Raw genomic sequence first — 20,071 nt, 5'->3', positions numbered from 1 at the left:
GGCCCTCTTCGCCATCCGCTGCAAGCCCCAGAGCAGCACCGGTTACTCACCGTATGAGTTACTGTACGGGCGTCCCCCGCGTACCCTGCTAGACATGGCACAGGAGGCCTGGGAGGCTGAACCGGATCGCACCCGTCCCCTTCCAGAATACCTTGAGAACCTGAAAACCCACCTCTCTATGGTCCGGGACATAGTGAGACAGAACCTCGAGAACGCTCAAGATAACCAAAAGAAGCAGTATGATAAGGGTACCAGGTCCCGCGTCTTCGCTGTCAACGACTTGGTACTCCTCATGATGCCCTCATCAGACCAAAAACTTCTTGGACAGTGGCAAGGGCCGTACACCATCCTCCGACAGGTGACCCCGGTTACCTATGAGGTAGAGATAGACCCTACCCGTGGTACCTCCCAAATATACCATGTAAACCTGCTAAAAAAATGGGAAGGACCCCGTCCCGTTCTATACGGAAACCCCGATCCCCGACTTCTCTCTTTTGACTCCTGTGTAGATCCGGAACTGGCTCCGGTACAGACCCAGGAATTACGGGATTGTCTGACACCCCTGAAAGCGGTCTTCTCCTCCTCTCCTGGCCGAACCAACATCACCGAACATGCGATAGAGACCATGCCAGGAAAAATAGTCCGCTTAAGGCCCTATAGACTTCCCGAAGCACGCCGAGAGGTCATACGACAAGAGATAGCAGACATGCAGAAAATGGGAATCATAGAACCCTCAGTGAGTGACTGGAATTCTCCAATCGTCCTTGTGCCAAAACCAGATGGATCGGTCCGTTTTTGTATTGACTTTAGAGAGGTCAACAAGGTCTCTACCTTCGACAGCTACCCCTTACCCCGGGTGGATGAAATGATTGAAAGGATAGGCAAAGCAAAGTACATATCGACCTTGGACCTATGCAAAGGGTATTGGCAAATCCCCCTCAGGGAACAGGATAAAAAGAAGACCGCCTTTTCCACCCCTGAGGGGTTGTACCAGTTTTTGGTTATGCCCTTTGGTCTACATGGCGCCCCCGCCACCTTTCAGCGCGCTATGAATCAGGTTTTACGACCCCACGCACAGTATGCTGGGGCCTATTTGGATGACATCATCATCTTCAGTGACAGCTGGCCCCAACATTTGAAACATCTTTTTGACGTCGTCTCCTCTCTAGGGTCTTTTGGGTTCGCCATCAACCCCGCCAAAACAACCCTGGCGGCGAGAACCGTTAAATACCTGGGGTACCTTCTGGGGGATGGCTTAATAAGACCCCAAGAAAACAAAACAGCCGCTATTCGATCCCTTCCCTTCCCCCACACAAAAAAAGACCTCCGAGCCTTCCTAGGACTTCTCGGATATTATCGACGCTTTGTACCAAACTTTTCCCAAAGAGCAGCAGCCCTGACGGACCTGCTAACAAAATCAAACCGATCCGAGGAGAAGCTACGGAACCCCTCTCCTGAAGCCTGGCAAGCCTTTACGGACTTGAAGGAAGCCTTGACCTCCAGTCCTGTCTTGGTACCCCCCGACTTCTGCCGGCCTTTTATCCTACAAACAGACGCCTCTGATCATGGGTTAGGGGCGGTGCTATCCCAGAAGGATTCCCTAGATAATGAAAGGCCTATTTTGTTTGTCAGCCGCAAATTGTTCCCCCGTGAAAAACACTACGCCGTGGTGGAGAAGGAAGCCCTGGCCATCAAGTGGGCAGTGGACCATCTCCGCTATTATCTGGAGGGCAGAGATTTTGTCCTCTACACGGATCACGCCCCTCTGGAGTGGATGGCCCGGAACAAAGGCCAGAACGACAGAGTCCTCCGATGGTTTCTCTCCCTACAGCCCTTCCGCTTCACCACCAAACATAGGAAGGGGTCCGAACAGGGCAACGCAGATTTCCTTTCGAGATACCCTACGTCTCCCGCCCCTACAGGAAGGACAGCTAGGGGAAGGGGATGTGAAACGGCGCCCCGACAACCCCAACCGGAACACCGTCTTTCCCCGAATTTACCTCCTTCGCCAGCCCCGGGACTGTATCCCCGGCTTCATAATGCCCCCATAAGGACTCGACCTGAGACGCCAGCAAAACACCGGAAAATCACACCCTTCCTTTCCCCACAGAGCCCAACCAGAACATCGGGTCAGACAGCCTCAAATATCGCGGACTCCGGAAGCTCCGCCCCTATGGCAGCGACAGCACCGGATAAAAAGGAGAACCCGGAAGTGCGAAGGGTCGGAGATTTGTGGCAGGAACCTCGGACTGGAGGACGCGAAGGAGAAGAGGCAAGAGACGGAGAGCAGACGACTGAAGCAGACGTGTGGACCGAAGAGTGGTGGAGTCCACAGGAGGTGGCTGTAGAGCGGCCGTAACTCAACGGGAGAGTTACGGCGGACCGCGTGAGTGCCTTTAACCTCACTAGTTTACTCACTAGGAGTCCCCTGTATAGTCCTTGTATACATTCCCCTTCTCTTTAGCATTACGTTCCCTGCACTGTATTATAACTGTATAGCACTGCACTGTGTGCCCTGCCTCGTCCTTCACGTCCCGACCGAACACCCTTTCTTTTTTCCGCCCCGTATTCCTTTCCCCCGGTCCCTTCCTTTCCTCACTGTCTCGTTTTTCCGCCCCTTCCCCACACACCCGGGTGACGGTGACGGGAGCAATGATCCTCCGAAAAGGATAGGACTAACGGTCCCTTTTGTTTCTCTTCTTGCTCCCTGCCCTCCGTGGATTCTCCACGTCGCCGAAACCTCCATTGGAGCCGCCGAAGACCGCAACCAGCATCGCCGGCCTAGAGTGGATCCAGCACCCGGACGTCCTCCTTGTTTACCTTGTGTTCTACCTTTGTGACTCTTCAATAAATCCCTACTATAGCACACTACATACGGCCTCCTCGCTTGCTTTTCCGGCCCGCTGCACACCCAGCCTCACAGACACATGTAAATGTATTAATTTAAAATACTATATAATTGTATTTGTTACTTGATTCATTTATCTCTTTGTTCATGGTCTTTATATTGGTGACATAAGGTTCCTATTGAAAGTGTGGATTAGTGCATGTGGAATTTACCCAAAGGGGGTTCTTTCTGACTAAGGTCTATTCTGGTACTCTTCTCCTTTGGTGTTTGGGTCCCTCTCTCTTTTCTTGAGAGGGACTAATTAAATAAACGACAGCACGCAGCGTCCTTACTTTCTTCTACTAAATTAGTTCCACAGATGGGACTGAACTGTGTCTTCTAACCCCTCTGACATAGGAGCCTATGGGCCCATGTTTATATTGTCATTCTACCAATTGCATGGTTGGATTTATGGTGTCTCCCTTCGTCCCGAAGAGGACTCCGGTTTAAGGACTTAATGCAACTTTGGTTATTGATTGGGTCGAAGCGTCAACTGTAATTTAATGCCTGTACTGATTATGTTGCACAACTTAGATAACAGTAATTTTGTTACTGTATCTATTATATAATGTATTTCCAATTGATTATGACCGCGCAGGCTATCAGACAGGTCTTCTTTTAAAAAACACTAAGTATTTTTTAAACACCCCTTTTCCACACTTCCAAACCCTCACAATGAGCACTTCCTTGAGCACTATCCCACCTGGAGCACCTGTATATAAGTATATCCTAAAAAACACTTCAACTTTCAAAATTGTTACTCTTAATTCTTAACAACCGCCTGATATTTGTACTGACATTGAGCCAGGTCCGGTGGCCTTTTTGGGTTCTCCCTATTGGAGTCTAATGCCCAATGTGTGACCCGGCAGAAGTGTTGCTGTCCTTCTCTGAAGAGGGCTTGAGTGACTTTGTTTTCTGAAGTCTAAAAAGTAGCCTACTCTCTCTATCCCTTAAAGTTTTAGGGGGAAAAGTGTGACAGATCTTACACTGTTTTACCTTGTGCTGGGGATGGATGTAATAGATGCAGTCCTTATGTGGGTCATCCACAGGAACTCTTTCCTTCCCACAGGTCTTGCAGGGATGGAAAAGGGCTTTCCTGTCATATATAGTAGAAGAAGCAGATCTAAAGCTGTACAAGTAGTTTGAAGAAGACAACTGAGCAGAGCTCAGGGAGACTCCCTTCACACACAACGTGCAGTGAAAATCTGAGAGACTCAGCTTCTCTTGGGAATGTTCTAGATGGTGCTAGCTACTGATTGGTTGTATCTGAAGTTTAGTCCTTTATAAAAAATTTTTAAAAATGTAGATTGTTAGGCTATTATGTTCTAGTGCCATTATAGCCTATAGTAGTTTTACATACTGCGCGATTCTCACCTTGATGACAGGGAATGATTCAAGCATGTGAATCTATAAAAGATACCCTAAAACTGGATAACTTGTTTGTCTTGTGCTGGAGACTTTTCATGTGAGAGCGGTTTGTGATAAGCACAGGGTTTGGCAGAAACCAAACAATTTCTGAAGCAGCAGACACAAGCCTTTAGGGGTGCTTATATCCACAAGCAGTTTCCTGTAAACCACGCAGTCATTCGAGCAGGCACCGTAAAAAAAACAGTGTAACTAATGACATCACCATCACAAATGAGCAGTGGAATTATTTCCTGTCCACCAACGTTGGAATGAGAAGAACCAAGTATCACATTAAAAGGAGATGGGTACATGTCTACTGACAATACCTATTTTAAAACAGTTGCCAGTAGGGGTTAGTGGGTCCTCGGAGCAAAAGAGACCGACGTACTTTAACACTACTTCCCAAGAAATATGTTTGAAGCATTGATTTAGAAATCCATTTATGAGATTTGCTGTTAGATTGCTTTCACTGAGGCATATATATATTTAAACAAAACATTTTATAATACTCACAACATGGCTCCGGGATGGTGTAGGATGGAGCCACCAGCAGGCCGGAAGTTCTGAAAAAGATACAATTAAAAAGAAATTAATAACAAAAAGATACGGTGCAGCAACAAAATTAGGAAAGGAAAAAATGTAATAAGCTAAAACAAGAACATTTACAGATAAGACACACACACTCACAGAACCATACAGACACTCACAAATCCACACAGCCTCACACAAACACTCAATCAACCACTTGCAGACCCACAGACTCATTCAGGCTCACACAGACACTCACACACCCACTCAGAGACCCAAACAGGCACTCTCACACCTACTCACAAACCTATGCAACCACTGACATATCCATTTACACTCACCCATTGAGCCACTCAGACCCATACAGCCACTCACACACCCACAAAACCACTACACATCCACTTCTAGTCCCATTCAGCAAATGCACCACCCACTCACCGACACATACAGCCACTCACATACCCATCCTCTAAGGTTACAAATTACAGTTAGGAAATACATTTTAAAAAAATCTTAGGAATTTACTTAAAAAATAAAGGTTAAAGGGATGTGTAGTTAGGAAATAAATTTCAAAAGCCTTAAAAGTACATTTAAAAAATCCAAAGGTTACAGGCCCAGAATTTACACGCACAAAACCATCCAAATTCAGCAGTTATAGTTACCAGAGCTAAATATAACTTACGGCCCACAATGCACTGTTTATGATCTCACATATTACATCACTCATGACAAAGTCAGTGACATCACTGATGACATCTCAAATGACAGCTTGTCTTATTAGGTTTGGATACAAATTTAGATATTCTGGTAATAAATTATAATAACATATTTGATAGCTAAAGGGCCAAGGTTGTAGAAGGCCTGCATACTGCAATAAAGAGATTCCACTCAGACAAGGTAAAGGATGTGTTTGTGATATGGACATGAGATTTCAACATATCTAAATACACTGTAGCTCTGAACAAGTTATGTGGTTTAATTGATACCTCTGAAGAAGACATGGATGATTTTAATCATTCCCACTATGATGCCTCTCATTGGGATCAGGGGGCAGAGTAATAATGATCATATATTGCTCTCCAGAAATTACAGGGTGATTATAATTGATTTAGAGGTTAGGAATAACTGTGTTAGTGAGCATTACCTTTTAATCCCAACAATACAGTTGCATTGCTCCATGTGTGATTGTCCGGCAAAAATATCAAAAATCAAACCGGGTGGGCAAAATACCATAAGAACCAAATGGACAGCTGTCAATCCTACTGCCTTAAAGTCAGAGTTAATAAAGGAGGATAAAGATAATTTCTTAACTTATTTGGAAGGAGATACGGAGCATGCTCTAATTATTGACGCACATAATATGATCTCAAACTCCATAAATCAGTGCCTGAGTAAAGTCACTAAAGGCACTAGACAAGGGCCCAAGGGATGGTTCGATCATAATTGCACTAAACCAAGAAGAGATCTAATTAAGCAGCTGCACACGTACCCGAGGCATTGAGTAGCGAGTCTAAACAGTAGAACACGCTATAAATCGGCTATTGAAGCCTGAAAGAAAGCTCACCAAGAGATCGATTGTGAAACTCTAGTGCAGGCCACCAAAACTGAGGATAACACTATCCTGGAAGACTATTGACACCCCTTTACTCAAAGACAACTATGCCCTTTCAATATCGGCAGATGTTAGGGTGGATCCCTTCCTTTCTAATTTTACACCCTCTACAGAGTTCGTTCAAAAGGAAGGGACATTAACAGATATAACTGAATTTGATATTAATTTTACCTCAGAGGATATTTAAAGGGCATTATCTAAATCTGCGTTGGACAAAGCACCCGGCGCGGATGGAGTTCCTATTGATGTGTATAAATACCTCCTAGACCTTTGGACCCCTCTACTTACTAATTTTTCTAACACAGCTGGCTCAGGCAGGGTACCAGCTGCATGGTCTGAATTTGTAATTACCCTACTCTTAAAAAGGGCTCTAAACAAGATCTGCAAATGTTACAGACCCATTTCACTTTTCAATACTGCAGCTAAAATTTTAGGGAGGGTCCTTTTAGACTAATTAGAGGACTGTGCAGAGGAAAATAGCATTCTATCATGAGCATAGTAAGGATTGAAAGGGGGCTTCGGGACTGCGGAACAATGCCGTACTCTAAATCTCTTAATGGGGAAGTACTTAAAGGCTAGAGCAGGCAACCTATATATGTGTTTCAAGGACCTAAGCAGTGCCTTCGATTTGGTGAACCATGAAACATTATGGAAGTGTATGATTGCCTTAGGGCCCGAAAGAAATCATTTCATTACTTGCCGATATATATAGTAACTTAATCGCAAGAATACGATATGGAATGCAAGATGAATTAACCAGATCATTTAGGATACGCAGAGGCACAAGAGGGGTGCAGGTTAGCTCCCTGCTTCTTCTCACTATACATCAATTGGAATAGATGAGCGCTTGCAGACACTCTGAGCCGACACCCTGAGAGTAGGATCGTGACAATAACCGATTCAACTATAAGCATATGATGCTGTTCTTTTGGCCCTAAAACCCAGCAAATCTGTAGGTTCTTATTGAGTCTCTTAATGATTGTATGCAATGTTTTGATTTGAAGATAAATCAGGAGAAAATATTCACTATGTCATATCACAGTAAAAAAGGTAAACATAACCCTTCTTAAAAGGTAATAAGATCGCAAGTACAAAGAAATTCTGCTACCTAGGGATGAGTTTTTCTGATAATGGGGGATGGGATGCGCATAAAGAGGCTTGTGTGGCTAATATTTCCAGGAATAACAAGTGGATATTTAGATTTGCCACGCAACTAAGCAAAAAAACAATGTTAGAAATGTTAACCCTCTACAATGCCAAGACGGTATCTGCCGCAATTTGTGGAGCAGGTGTCTGTGGCCTTGGAGAAAATAAGATCCTGCTAAAAAGTGGACCCATGGAGGTGGGCCTCCAGCCCATATGGATATTATAGAGTCCAAACCGGTGATGTCTGGACAAAACAAGAGGCATCAACTGACCCTAGAAATACTTAGGGACTGCAAGGCATTAGAACAAGCAAAATATTGTGGATATCCTACGTTAAGAAGAGCTTACAACTTCTAGAAGGCAAGGATATGAATTTGTGGGAGAAACCAGAAAATATTTTAGACTACCCTAAAACTACATTGGAAGAAGTTTGCATGGGATGAGTGCTTGGATGCAACTAAAGTCAGGGAGGAGGCTAAAAGCATAGTAAGGGCATACATATCACATCATAGGCAACAAGGCTTACAGAATTAACTTGGCTGGGTACAAAATGTCCAAAATAGATTTCTCTTGACAAGATTCCGCTTCTCCATAATATACAACATGGCGGCTGTTCCGATGGGTACAAAGTGGGCTGATAATTCCATGAAACGTCCGTGTGGCAATCTCTCTCCACAATCAACAATGCATAATCCATCTTTTGTAAATTCTATGTGGAGTGTAGGAAAAAGTACTTAAAGCATCTTTTCTTACATGAAGGCCCGCACTATTATCAAAAAGCTGACCAATTTTGAAAGGCTATGGATGACATTAGGGTCAGCTATGCTTAAGAAAAATACTTCATATATGTATTAAGAATTAGGAAAGGGCTGCAGGTAGATGGATATTGCCTCACTTACCAACCATACTTGGCACTTTGGATCTTACACGAGGACAAAAGTAAAAATTCTGATTTAAGTTTTCCTCCACTTGTCTGCAATACAGTTGGAAATCCCATTTTATAACCGGGAATTAGCATGGTGTACTTTCAGGCATTGAAGATGACATTAATTGATAAGATAGTGATTGATGTTTTCTCATAATTTTTACTCGTTTAAACTAACATTGCAATTAAAGAAAAGAGTAGTTTTAAACACCAACGAGACTTATTTTAACTCATATGTATTTTATATAAGAATATATTTCCCTTATTTCAAGACGAGTAGTCACTAAAAGGGAAGTAAGTCTTGATCTACTGCACTTACGAAATGTTTAAGATGCGTGCTTTTGTGATTTATCAAAGTAATGAACCAAATAAAGTTTTATTGAATATATATTTTGACAGTCCATGTATACTAAGACATGCAAACTATCCTTCTCAGGGCATTGAGATGATTGTTGTTAAACATGTATTTGTACACTGAACTATGCTTCATGTTATTAACAGATCCATTAAACAATCATTGTGTATTTCACCACAAGATACATGTGTACATGTGAATATTGCTGTACATATGGGTGTGTATATATAGTGGGGGGCGGGAGTATGACTGCTACTAAAAGTTTACTCTCATGTGTCTATATGCATGTATAAGTTAATTTCAGTTGTTTTGATCTTATCACCTGACACAAAGAATCAGTTCTCCCATATCTACTTTGTTTGGCGAAGGCAAAGCTGCCATTTTCCATTATTAAAGTCCACCTTTCAGCAATCAAGGCCTACAAAAAATATCCTTCACAATTTCTTTTTGAAATCCTTGTAGTTCAGGATTTTCAAGAAGGCATTCAGAAAGTTTACCCCCATCCAGAGACCTCACCCTTCATAGGAGTTGAATAGTGTTCTTTCACTTGATCATGGGCCCTCCTTTTGAACATTTGGCTTCCACTGAACATCTATCATGGAAAGCCTCTTTCCTATTCGCTATAACCTCTGCATTCAAAAAGCAAAATTCAAGCTCTATGTTCCTATAAACCTTACAGTTTTTCACAGTAATAGGGTAATAGCAAGAACTCCACCCAAATTCCTCCCTAAAGTAGTCTTGAAATTTCATGGTAAAGACTTGAGAAAGTCGAGACAACTGATTGTTAACTATGAAACATTGCGGACAGCGTTTACCATGTCAAAACAATCCCGCTCTAGATGCAAACTCTTGCCTACTCCTGTGCTATCCGAAAGCTAACAAAATGTTTACTTCTGGTTGAATGGGCTTTTGTCCTGGCAAAAGAAGTGGCTACTGTTGCATTTTCTGAGAAATATTCCAATCTCTGAGAAAAGAAAGGCACCACTGTGAAGATCTGTTCGCACTTTGAAAAATACACTATTGTCTTGATTCAGATACTACAGCAGATACATAAATTAGGGCAAGCCTCTTTGAGGAATCTCTTTGCTTAGTTTTATCCCCTTTAACTCTTTCCCCGCGGTGTAAGCAATAAGCTTGCCATTCTTTTCAGTGCTTATGATTAGCAATAAAAATCCCCTAAAGGAGAAGGAATGGTTTCTTGCCTGTAATCCTAGTCCTCATCCAGGAGTATCACCACTGAAATTATAAGCAACCCTCCCTCCTCTCTGATGGAATAGATGAAATTAGATTATACTAAAATGTTACTTACTACCTCTTAAAGAACAAAGTTAAGTTAATTCCCACCTACAGAGCATGATGGGACATTGGAGGTCAGGGGGCCCTCAAAGGTGCAGTGTTCTATTATCATTCTATCATTGCTGCAGCCGATAAAGTTACACTGGCCTATCCTTACCAACCATTCACTTTACAAGCTAATGAAAAGGGTTTAGAAAGAATGTTTTAAAATGTCACTTTTCCCTCTTTTAGTGACCTTCAAAGAGTTATTTAATTTCTTTCATCTTTTAAAATAAATTAATGTAATTTGTACTATAGCTAGTTTTTAAGCTGCTAAATTATACATTTAGTTACTTGTACTGCAGACATTGTGTCTTTGGAAAAAGAGCCCTGGGATCCCCAGAAGTGGACAGGACTAGTCAGTACTAAGGATTTCACTAGAGATTCCTCTCAAGGAGAACTAGGATTATAACTAAGAAACAATTCCTTACTCTTCGTACTTTCTAGTGAAGGAAAAGAGACTAAAGAATGAGTTCAGGCGCATTCTACGCCTCAAGACGGCCATGAATGAAATGGTTACTTACCGATATGAGTAGTTTGAAGAATTTTCTGGATTCACATGCTGTGCATTATTCTGCCATCTAGTAGTTTGGTCAGGGACTCTCCTCTTGTAGTCTTCTATTCCTTCTTAGGTCGAGCCTAGACAGTGCATGCCCTGTCTCTCGAGACATGCTGTATTCAGTCTGTGGGCTTATAGCCACCTCCAGCTTTTGATTAGCTTGTGTCAGTGTCCTTAAAAAAAAAACATTGCTCCTGCTTCTCCCTCCTTTTTCTCAATTGTTAACTCCCATCAAGTATTGATGCAGAATTTGCTCTTCCACTCGCGCCATTAGATTTCATGTTTTTGGAACAATTTTTTACATTTAGAGAAGCATTTCCCACTAAGCATGGCGCTCGATTCATGGCTACCACACTTAAATGTAATCTAGCATTTCCCTCGTGGAACACGCTTCACGGAGGCAATGTTCCTTTAATTTATACACATGCTTCGTGCAATGTTATTTTAATTTATTTTAACTTTGAGGATGCTCAGCGCGACGGCCGCCACGCTTCATTTGCCCTTATGTCCCCCTTGCTCTGCACTGCATGCCTCTGCATTTCCACAATCTGCACCCGGACTCAAGAGTGCCCAAATGGGGCACCAGGATGCCGTCTGGACGGGGCCAACTGTTGGAGCAAGTCACTCATGCGGCCATCTTCCTTGGTGGCTAGGCCATGCACCCATGTTTTTCCTTATTAACAAGGCCTCTTTTTATTAGGTAGAGCCTAGGAGCTGTATCTCATGACATGTGTATTCACTCTGTGAGCTTACAGCCCACCTCCAGCTTTTGACTGGCGTTTGGTCAGTATCCTTCAAAAAGCGTTGTTTCTAAGTGGATAATGGTTCCTGCTTGTTTTGCACTTTGCACCTCGATCTGTCTGAGCTTTTCCTTATATTTGTTGCTGAACCTGCCTCCTTTCTGGCTAGGGTCTGATGACCACCAGTGCTGCAGAGATCCTGGCCCGCAATGTACCCAATATGCTCACGCCACCCCCAACCACCCAAGAGTGAGTGAAGTTCTGCCAGGCAGCTGTTCAGGGGTTTCTCGATGTTGCTGTGGATCGGTGCAATCCACTGCTTCCTGGCCTACGGCATCCAGGCAGCCACAGAGGACGAACCGCTCAACAAAAATGCAAAGGTGTGCAGCAGTCAGAGACAGATGCACCTAGGGGCAGACTGTGTGCGAGCAGCCACTGTGGCCAAGTGTGCAGATCGCATCCCTGCCCTGGCCACTTGTCGGCAAACCCTGTCCCACACCCTCCCTTTTTGGCAGTTGATCAGCAGACCCGGGCACATACCACCCCCCCCCCCCCCCCCCCAAACCACCACCTTCTGGCTGCTGGTCGGTAGACCCTGTTCCAGTGCCTAAGCTAAAACATCCATGGCTTCATCTGTGAACTTTAGGTACTGAAGTTTGTGCTAATTTCATATTCTAAACCTTGCCCCTAGATTTCGCAAATCACACATACATAACTGAACACCTGCACTACAGCTTCAATGCAATGCATTTGGAACCAAATATGCTTCCCAAACACTGTCCTCGTGTCTCTCTGTCTCTATCTCTCTCTCTACCAATTTGTGCTATTAGGATCCTCTATGTGCTCCTCACTGAGTCCCGCACACAATCGCCGCATCCCCCAATCACTTTGCAACCTCCTTCTCTACAAAAAGGTGAATCATAAGCATTTTTCCCATTCCTCACTGTATGCCTTTTCCCATTCCTCACTGTATGCCATTCCCCATCCTTGTACCCCTCTTCCTTACAATGAACTGGCTTATCGTCACCCCCTCCAACAGTAATAGCTATAAACCACTGGAGTCAGTCCTTCACAGATTTTACTTCACTGAAACTGTGCTCATTTACATCTCAAACTTCTCCACCACATCTCCATTACAACCACTTGTCTTCCTTGCTTTCTCCTTGACTCCTCCCTCATTTAATGCAAATGGTTCTCTACAGTTATCTGAGACTACGCTGGGCATCCAATGCACTGAACTCTTCTAGGTTACTTCTTACTTAGCCATTCAATACTTCTTAGTGTACTGAAGTCCCCTTCGCTCTACGGCCACCCTCTGCCTTTTGGCATAGAGAAGTCTGTCTGGGCCTCTCTCTTCTGGCATTACACCATTTCACCAATGAACTCTCAATTTGGGACATTTTCACCTCTTATCTCAGGACTACCAATCGCCTTAACCAAGCTGCCCAAGTAAATTGCCAAAGCCACCTCACCTCATTATCCGCACCTATTGCCTTGCTGTAGATGGGCAGGGAATTGTTCTGCACCTCCTAATGCTAAGTACAGTCAAAGAGGATTCATCTACTGCTGATCAACCACAGCAATCATAAAAGTCCTTGCTACCGTCGAATTCCATCTTGATATTATTGTACACTCAGACAGAAACTTTGGGGGAACTTTGATGGACCCTTTTCCTGCCTAGACACCGTACTTTGGAACCAGATAATACAATTCAAAAGAACCCTATCAAAACATCTTACCGTCCGAAAAAATCCTCCTATTCAGACTTTTTCCTATCGTAATTCCACCTACTAGATTGTCCGCAGCTGTTCTGACTTCCCTAGAATACTGTTGAAAGTTAATGTTGTGCGATGTTCTATTGTACTTGAATGGTTATGTGTAAAGCTCCCCACTGCCCTATGAATAGACTCATTCTGTTTTAATATTGTAAACAAAACAAATGTGTTATTCTGCAGCCCTCAATTTAAGTGCTGCCTTTCCGCCGGTTTGCTTTTTTGTTCTGCAGTTCTGTATAGCGCAAACCTGGCCCCAAGGTCTAGCGCTGTACATGATTCTTTTCATACTTCACAGGCCCTTGTAGTCAAAGTCCAACCAACCACAGTCCAGAAGGGACTAGTGCGCAGTTTCCTATTGGAAGGTGGCTGGAAGGAAGTACTGGTTTCTTTGAAAAACCCAAGGTACAAATGTTAGGAGTGTGAGGTATGAGTAGTAGACAATAATGGTTATGTTGTACAGTGCTATGGATGGCCATGGGGGTCACTGCATTATTTGTTTGATTTTGTGCGTTTTTAGGATGGTATCGATGTTAGATAATGAAGTGTATATTATGTATATTCAAGTGGTTATGTATCAATAGAGCTACCAGATGTTTCCAGGTTAAACCAAGGAAGCAGTTTTGAAGACTTGTCTTTTTTCCAAACAATCTAATGCATTCAGGTAGTGAGAGAGGTTTGCCATAAATAAAACAGATTATCACAGAACACCAGAATACAAGAGATTATGACCAAGAGCGTAAAGGATTAGTTACTTACCTGTAATCCTAGTTCTCTTCCAGGGGTATCCTCATCAAAGTCATAAGCATTAGAATACTCCCACCCATGCGCGGGACCCCGGAAACACTATATTATATGTGCCCCACATATAAACACTTGCCTGCTGTGAAGTCCTGTTGGGGAGGATTCCCTTGCGCCTGCCATCGCCTTGCTGCCCTGCCTGCCCTGCCGCTTTGCCGGAGAGTGCTGAGTGCTGCGTCTGGGCTGCCCCCGCCGCCGTGCCGCTGCGCGGCCGCGAAGAGGGCCGGACTACATCCCCCAGCAAGCCCTGCATCACCGCCCACCACCCGGTTCCCGCGCCTGGAGGCGTACAAAGGAAGGCAGCTCCCTTCGGGGAGCGGGAAACACTTGCCTGCTGTGAAGTCCTGTTGGGGAGGATTCCCTTGCGCCTGCCATCGCCTTGCTGCCCTGCCTGCCCTGCCGCTTTGCCGGAGAGTGCTGAGTGCTGCGTCTGGGCTGCCCCCGCCGCCGTGCCGCTGCCGCTGCGCGGCCGCGAAGAGGGCCGGACTACATCCCCCAGCAAGCCCTGCATCACCGCCCACCACCCGGTTCCCGCGCCTGGAGGCATACAAAGGAAGGCAACTCCCTCCGCCTCGCGGACGCGCGCGGGCGGCGCCGGGAGAAGCCCGGGACAAGGGCGGGACCGTCTGTGGCCATCCGGGGCTGATCGAGGCCGGGCAGGGCCACAACTCTTGGTCAGTACTTTTGTTCCCGATTGACTCTTGCTGGACTATATGACTTACTCCATAGTGTGTAAGGCAGTGAAATATTCCAATTAGCATATTGTATTGGCATCCACGATTAGTACTGAGGTTATCCATTCCCCTCTGTGGTATTATTCAGCTTACTCTCTGTTAGTGCTAGACCTGCTACCAGCTTGCACTGTATTAATAGTCCACAGCACTTAACGAAATGATGAAACGGGGTAAAAAAACTAATACTAAATCCCCTGCCACACGGTCACATACCAGACTACTGACCGTGGAACCCCAGCCCCTACCAACTTTGACTGCTATAGATAAAATGTTACAGCAGACCATTGGGGTTGTGGCCACCGCCATTGAGAACACAGAGAGAAGGCTCTCTATTACTCCATCCTTATGTATCCCAGTACAGGAAATGGATACTTCCATTACTATGAATGAGGTGTTGGGAGCCAGCTTATGCATGACATCTTCATATATAGACCTGCCTTGTAGTCAGCTACCTGTAGAAAATGACAAAGAGCCTCACAGTGGACCCACTTCCACAATCCTTTCCGCTGTTGCAGGGAAAAAGCTAGACACACGAAAATCCTGTCCCAGAACTAAGAAGAAATGCAACACTAGTAGGTCGAGCAAATACAACCACGCAAACCATGATTTGGTGACCCCTTCTAATAGTCTCCCCGATTCTATGACAGGGATACCTTGCTGGGTTGCTAGTATGGTCACGGATTTACAAACGTCCTTAGAGAGGATAATAACAACACAACTAAAGCCATTGGTGTCAAAAATCGATAAACTTATTTCTGCAATGAATGCCAAAGGGGGAGGTAAAACAGGGATAGCTAACCCCCTTAAAAGTATGGGACCCATCACTGTGGAAGCGGAATTATGTAAAACCTCTTGTCACCCAAATGTCGGAAGCAATAAACACCTAATACAGAGTAGTGATACGGGTCCAAGCATAGATACCCAAAGTTTAACTTCTGTTCCATCCCACACCGCGCCAATCCCTGGTCCCCAGAGCAATAGCACCCTACCCACAGTAACTCTGACAAACACAGCTGATAAAGCTGTGACAAAGTTGAAGGAAGTTAGCCAGGGGCCCAAAACCATTATACCTATGGGAAACGACACGATGACAAGAACTAGCTCCTACCAGCTGCTAACAATAAATTTACCCCCAGAAGCCCTGCCATTTGTTGTAGTACTTGTGGGAGTACCACCCTTAAGTGAGGGAAAAAGAGAAAGGGAGGATGAGCTCAAAAATAAGTGCATCCAATGGCTAACGGTTAACAGGCCCCTACCAACTAATATCTCAGGTGAAATCCTTCTCGCCAGAAGAGTGGGCTGGATCGGGAGGAATCCAAAGACTATAGCAGGGGATACGATAATCTTAAATTTTAGGGACACCAGTGCTGTGCAATATATATGCAGCACCGAGGCCTACATACAAAACACCCAAATATCTGCACTGCACCTCTCACACTTTTACCCCACTCCTAGCTTGGAACCACTCTGGCAAAGAGTTAGGCCAGCAAATAGAGGTTATTATCGCCTACCCTATACCCCGGAAAATAGAGGGTCATACAGGGAAAGCAGGCCCACCCACCCTTTTCTTTTCCCGATACAGTCACACTGGAATAGATTCAGTGTTTTGGAGGAGGTGGATTGACTCACTCCAGAAGTAAACTCAAATTCCCACGCCATTAACGAGACTCCTACCTGGGCAGAGGCTACGGTAGAGAAAATACTGCAAGAAGACCAGACAGCCACCTTACCACCCGAACAGAGATCTAAGGAAAGGGTAATTAATGCTAATACCGGGGCTATTAAGGGCTCTGATGGCCCGAATCAATGCTGTATACAATTGGTCTCATGGAATATAGCTGGTATCAAAAACAAACTGCCCACCCCAGAGTGGGTAGGATTTATGGCCAAATTTGACATCTGCCTAATGCAGGAGACTTGGGCACTTGAAAATAGTGTTAGTACGACCTTTGCCACTTATGACATCTTGGCGTCATTCGCAGGCAAAGGCCGGCCTTCTGGTGGACTATCAATCTGGATAGCCACACACTTGGGAATTCAGGCCACCCAAATACCAACAAAATCCCTGGACTTCCAGTGCGTTCTTTTAAAACCCCCAGGTAATCCTCCAGTAGCAATAATAAATGTATACTCAAGGCCCACCAAAAGCGGCAAAGAATCAACCGTATTTGGTGATCTGGCCTCATTTATTTCAGGGCTCGATCCCTCTATTGCCTTAGTTATTGGAGGGGACTTTAATTGCCAGTTTGAACCGCTGGGTGAAGCTGAGTTGGGTGATCAGGATGAAGTAGATGAGCTGTGGCATATCCCAGCTCCTGACACTGTACCTGTAAGAGCCTGGACACCTTTGGCACTACAAATAAAATCCTTCTCCCTTGCAATGTCTCTGCGGGCATGCAACGGGAGATTGGACTCTGACCGCCCAGCAACTGGAACATTTAATCGATCCAACAGAGTCTCCATCATTGATTATGTAATGATTGAGGCCAAAAATTGGGACAAGTTGCTGGACTTCAGAATTGAGAAAAGACAGGACAGTGACCACAACGCACTGATCCTAACCCTGAAGCCAGGGTCCTTTGGCCTGAAAAATAGTGAGACCAACCCTACTTTAGTAACCCATCCCCTCGTATTAACTAATAACAGAAGGCGGGTGAAATGGCCACATTTGGTAGAGTCACCCTTACAACTCGCTAAAATTTACCAAATGGCCACGCCGTTTATAGCCCATATGGCTGAGGGAAAAGAGCATGCACAAATACTGGATATCCATAAACAACTAGTCATGGCACTGGCTGATGTTTTCCATCCTGTAATTCGTACCAAGAGGTGTGTACCGAATAGCCATCCCTGGTATAACACTGTTTGTAGGAAATTACGAAAGGAACTTTTAACAGCAATCAAGCTAAAAAATAAGTTGGATATTAGAACCCTTAGGAAGGCATATAAGGAGGAACTACATAGAAGTCGGATGGACTGGGAAGAGGATACATGGGGAAAATTGAGGAATGCCCTGATGCTGAAGGACGCCAAACTTTTCTGGGCTCTAGTGAATAATACTATGAGAAATAGCGCTGAACCTTTTTTGCCAAATATTGCCCCCGTAGTGTGGGAAGCACATTTTGCGACCCTATATAGTTCTACCTCGGGGGTAACATTGGTGCACCCAGTTGGTGAGAGGGCATTCCAACCGGATGGTTCTATTTGTATGACGCCGAATCCGGACTTACAGTGTGAGTCCAGAACACGAGGGTCTATGACATTTGCGGAACACACGGACCAATCAGGTACTAGGGCTGGGGTAGTTTCTGAAAACACTGCTAGGATATCAATTAAGGAAGTAGAGCACGCCATCGCCAGGCAGCCCCTTAATAAAGCACCCGGTCTGGATAAAGTGCCCGGTGATCTTTTCCATTCCCAACCTAGAATCTGGGCACCCTATTTAGCTGCACTGTTTAATGCAGTGCTACAGGGAACTAATATCCCAGACACATGGGCTGGGGCTGAAATTGTCCCTATATTCAAAAAAGGTTCCCCCTTAGCCCCCTCAAACTACAGACCGATAAGCCTCCTGGATACCTCACAGAAACTTATGGGTCGGATCATCTTGGATAGAATTCTAGAATGGGCAGAAGAAAATAAAATATTAACCACTCTCCAAGCTGGGTTCAGAGCCGGGATTTCGACCTTAGACCAGCTTTTTAGATTACAGGTTCTGTACTGGAAGACGGTAATATTGGAGGGTGGCAGCTTATACCTGGTATTCGTAGACCTACGGGCCGCTTTTGACCTTGTGCCCAGGGAAAACCTATGGAGGGTATTGGAAGACCTAAAGCTCCCACCATACCTACTAGAAGTTTTAAAGCGTTTTCATAAAGGGAACTATGCCCAGGTACGCTGTGGGAAGAACGGTGATTTATCGGACCCTTTCCCAGTCACCAGAGGAGTACGCCAGGGTTGCGCTCTGGCGCCCACACTCTTCAGCCTTTACATAAATGGCTTGGTTGGTGACCTGGATGCGGTCAGAAACAATGATGCCCCTCGCTTGTCAACTGGGCGGGTGCCTGCTCTGATGTTCGCGGATGACACTCTGCTGTTATCGCGAACATCAACAGGCATCCAGAGGGTTTTGGATGGATTTGTAACATTCTGCGCTCTGAGGGGTCTTGAAATTAACTTAGATAAGACAAAGTATATGATTTTCGGCCCACCAAAGCGCACCCGCCCCTGCCCATCTTTGAACGGCATCCCGCTTGAAAGGGTCAGAACTTTTGTTTAGCTGGGTGTCACCCTGACCGAAGATTTCGGCTGGGGCCCCCAGGTGGCCAAATCTGCCTTAAAGTTAACGCAGATAGCGGGTGGCATTAGTAAGTTCCATAGGAAAACACAATTTAAACCAGTTTCTCCAGCCCTCGAAATGTACAGGGTTCAAGCCAGACCTGCCGCTACATACGGCGCAGAACTTTGGGGCCACACTCGTGTATCACCCCTCTCAAAGGCCGAACATATATTCGCTAGAAATCTGCTAGGGCTCCCCCAGAGTACACCTCTTATACCTATGAGATTAGACCTAGATCTGGAACCCATCTCTGAATTCTTATCAAACCGACCCCTTCTATATTGGAGAAGGTTATGGACAGCGCCCGAGCTCAACGACTATAGAGCTGAATTCTTAGCAATCTGGGACCAATTGAAGGCTAAAAACATACACTGGCTATCCCATCTCAAAGCCTTAATACATAAGATAGGCCTGCCGCAACTCTGGGAGACCCCAGGGGTGAGCTGTATAACGGTACAGAAGAAGGAGTTGCTAGTTTTACTCAGACAGTATAAACTAGCTCTGTTATACCGCTCACAGTTCATGGGTAGGCTGACCACAGACTTCTTGCAAGTTAAGATGGTACCCAGCAGGGAGGAGTTCCTAGACCAAATTCAGCCCCCGATTGCTAAAAAGTTATATATTCAGCTAAGGTATGGCTGCCTTCCAAACGGGGACCTGACCTGCAAATGGGCAGGGCGAAGTGAGGGACTTTGCCCGGGTTGCAACGAAACTAAAGAAGATTTAGCCCACATTTTATTCTTCTGTCCTGCTTACAAAGAAATACGCAGATCCTGGCTTGTGCCACTATGTAGAAACTTAGGCTTAAAACACTGTGCACAAGCATGCAGGATATTACGCTATGATACCTCACCCCCAATTGTGTTTACTGTTTCCCGTTTTTTACATAGTATGTGGCGGAGGAGGTCCGCCCTTATTAATTAAATTAATG

The 20,071-nt window shown here is 45.0% G+C and overlaps 1 protein-coding gene across 2 annotated transcripts in view; it reads right to left on the bottom strand.

Annotated features, from left to right (window-relative positions):
- The window catches only part of ROGDI (rogdi atypical leucine zipper), a 765,793-nt gene that overhangs the window by 60,092 nt on the left and 685,630 nt on the right, over positions 1-20,071 (bottom strand). For both annotated transcript variants that reach the window (XM_085632220.1, XM_085632219.1), the window contains one exon: positions 4,808-4,857. In XM_085632220.1, coding sequence (XP_085488346.1) covers positions 4,808-4,857 — 50 coding nt within the window. The remainder of the gene's footprint in view (positions 1-4,807; positions 4,858-20,071) is intronic.

Source organism: Triturus cristatus, chromosome 10 (assembly GCF_964204655.1).
Source record: "Triturus cristatus chromosome 10, aTriCri1.1, whole genome shotgun sequence".
Taxonomy (NCBI): domain Eukaryota; kingdom Metazoa; phylum Chordata; class Amphibia; order Caudata; family Salamandridae; genus Triturus; species Triturus cristatus.
Note: the sequence above shows the minus strand (reverse complement) of the source record. Positions and strands in the feature narration are given on the sequence as shown.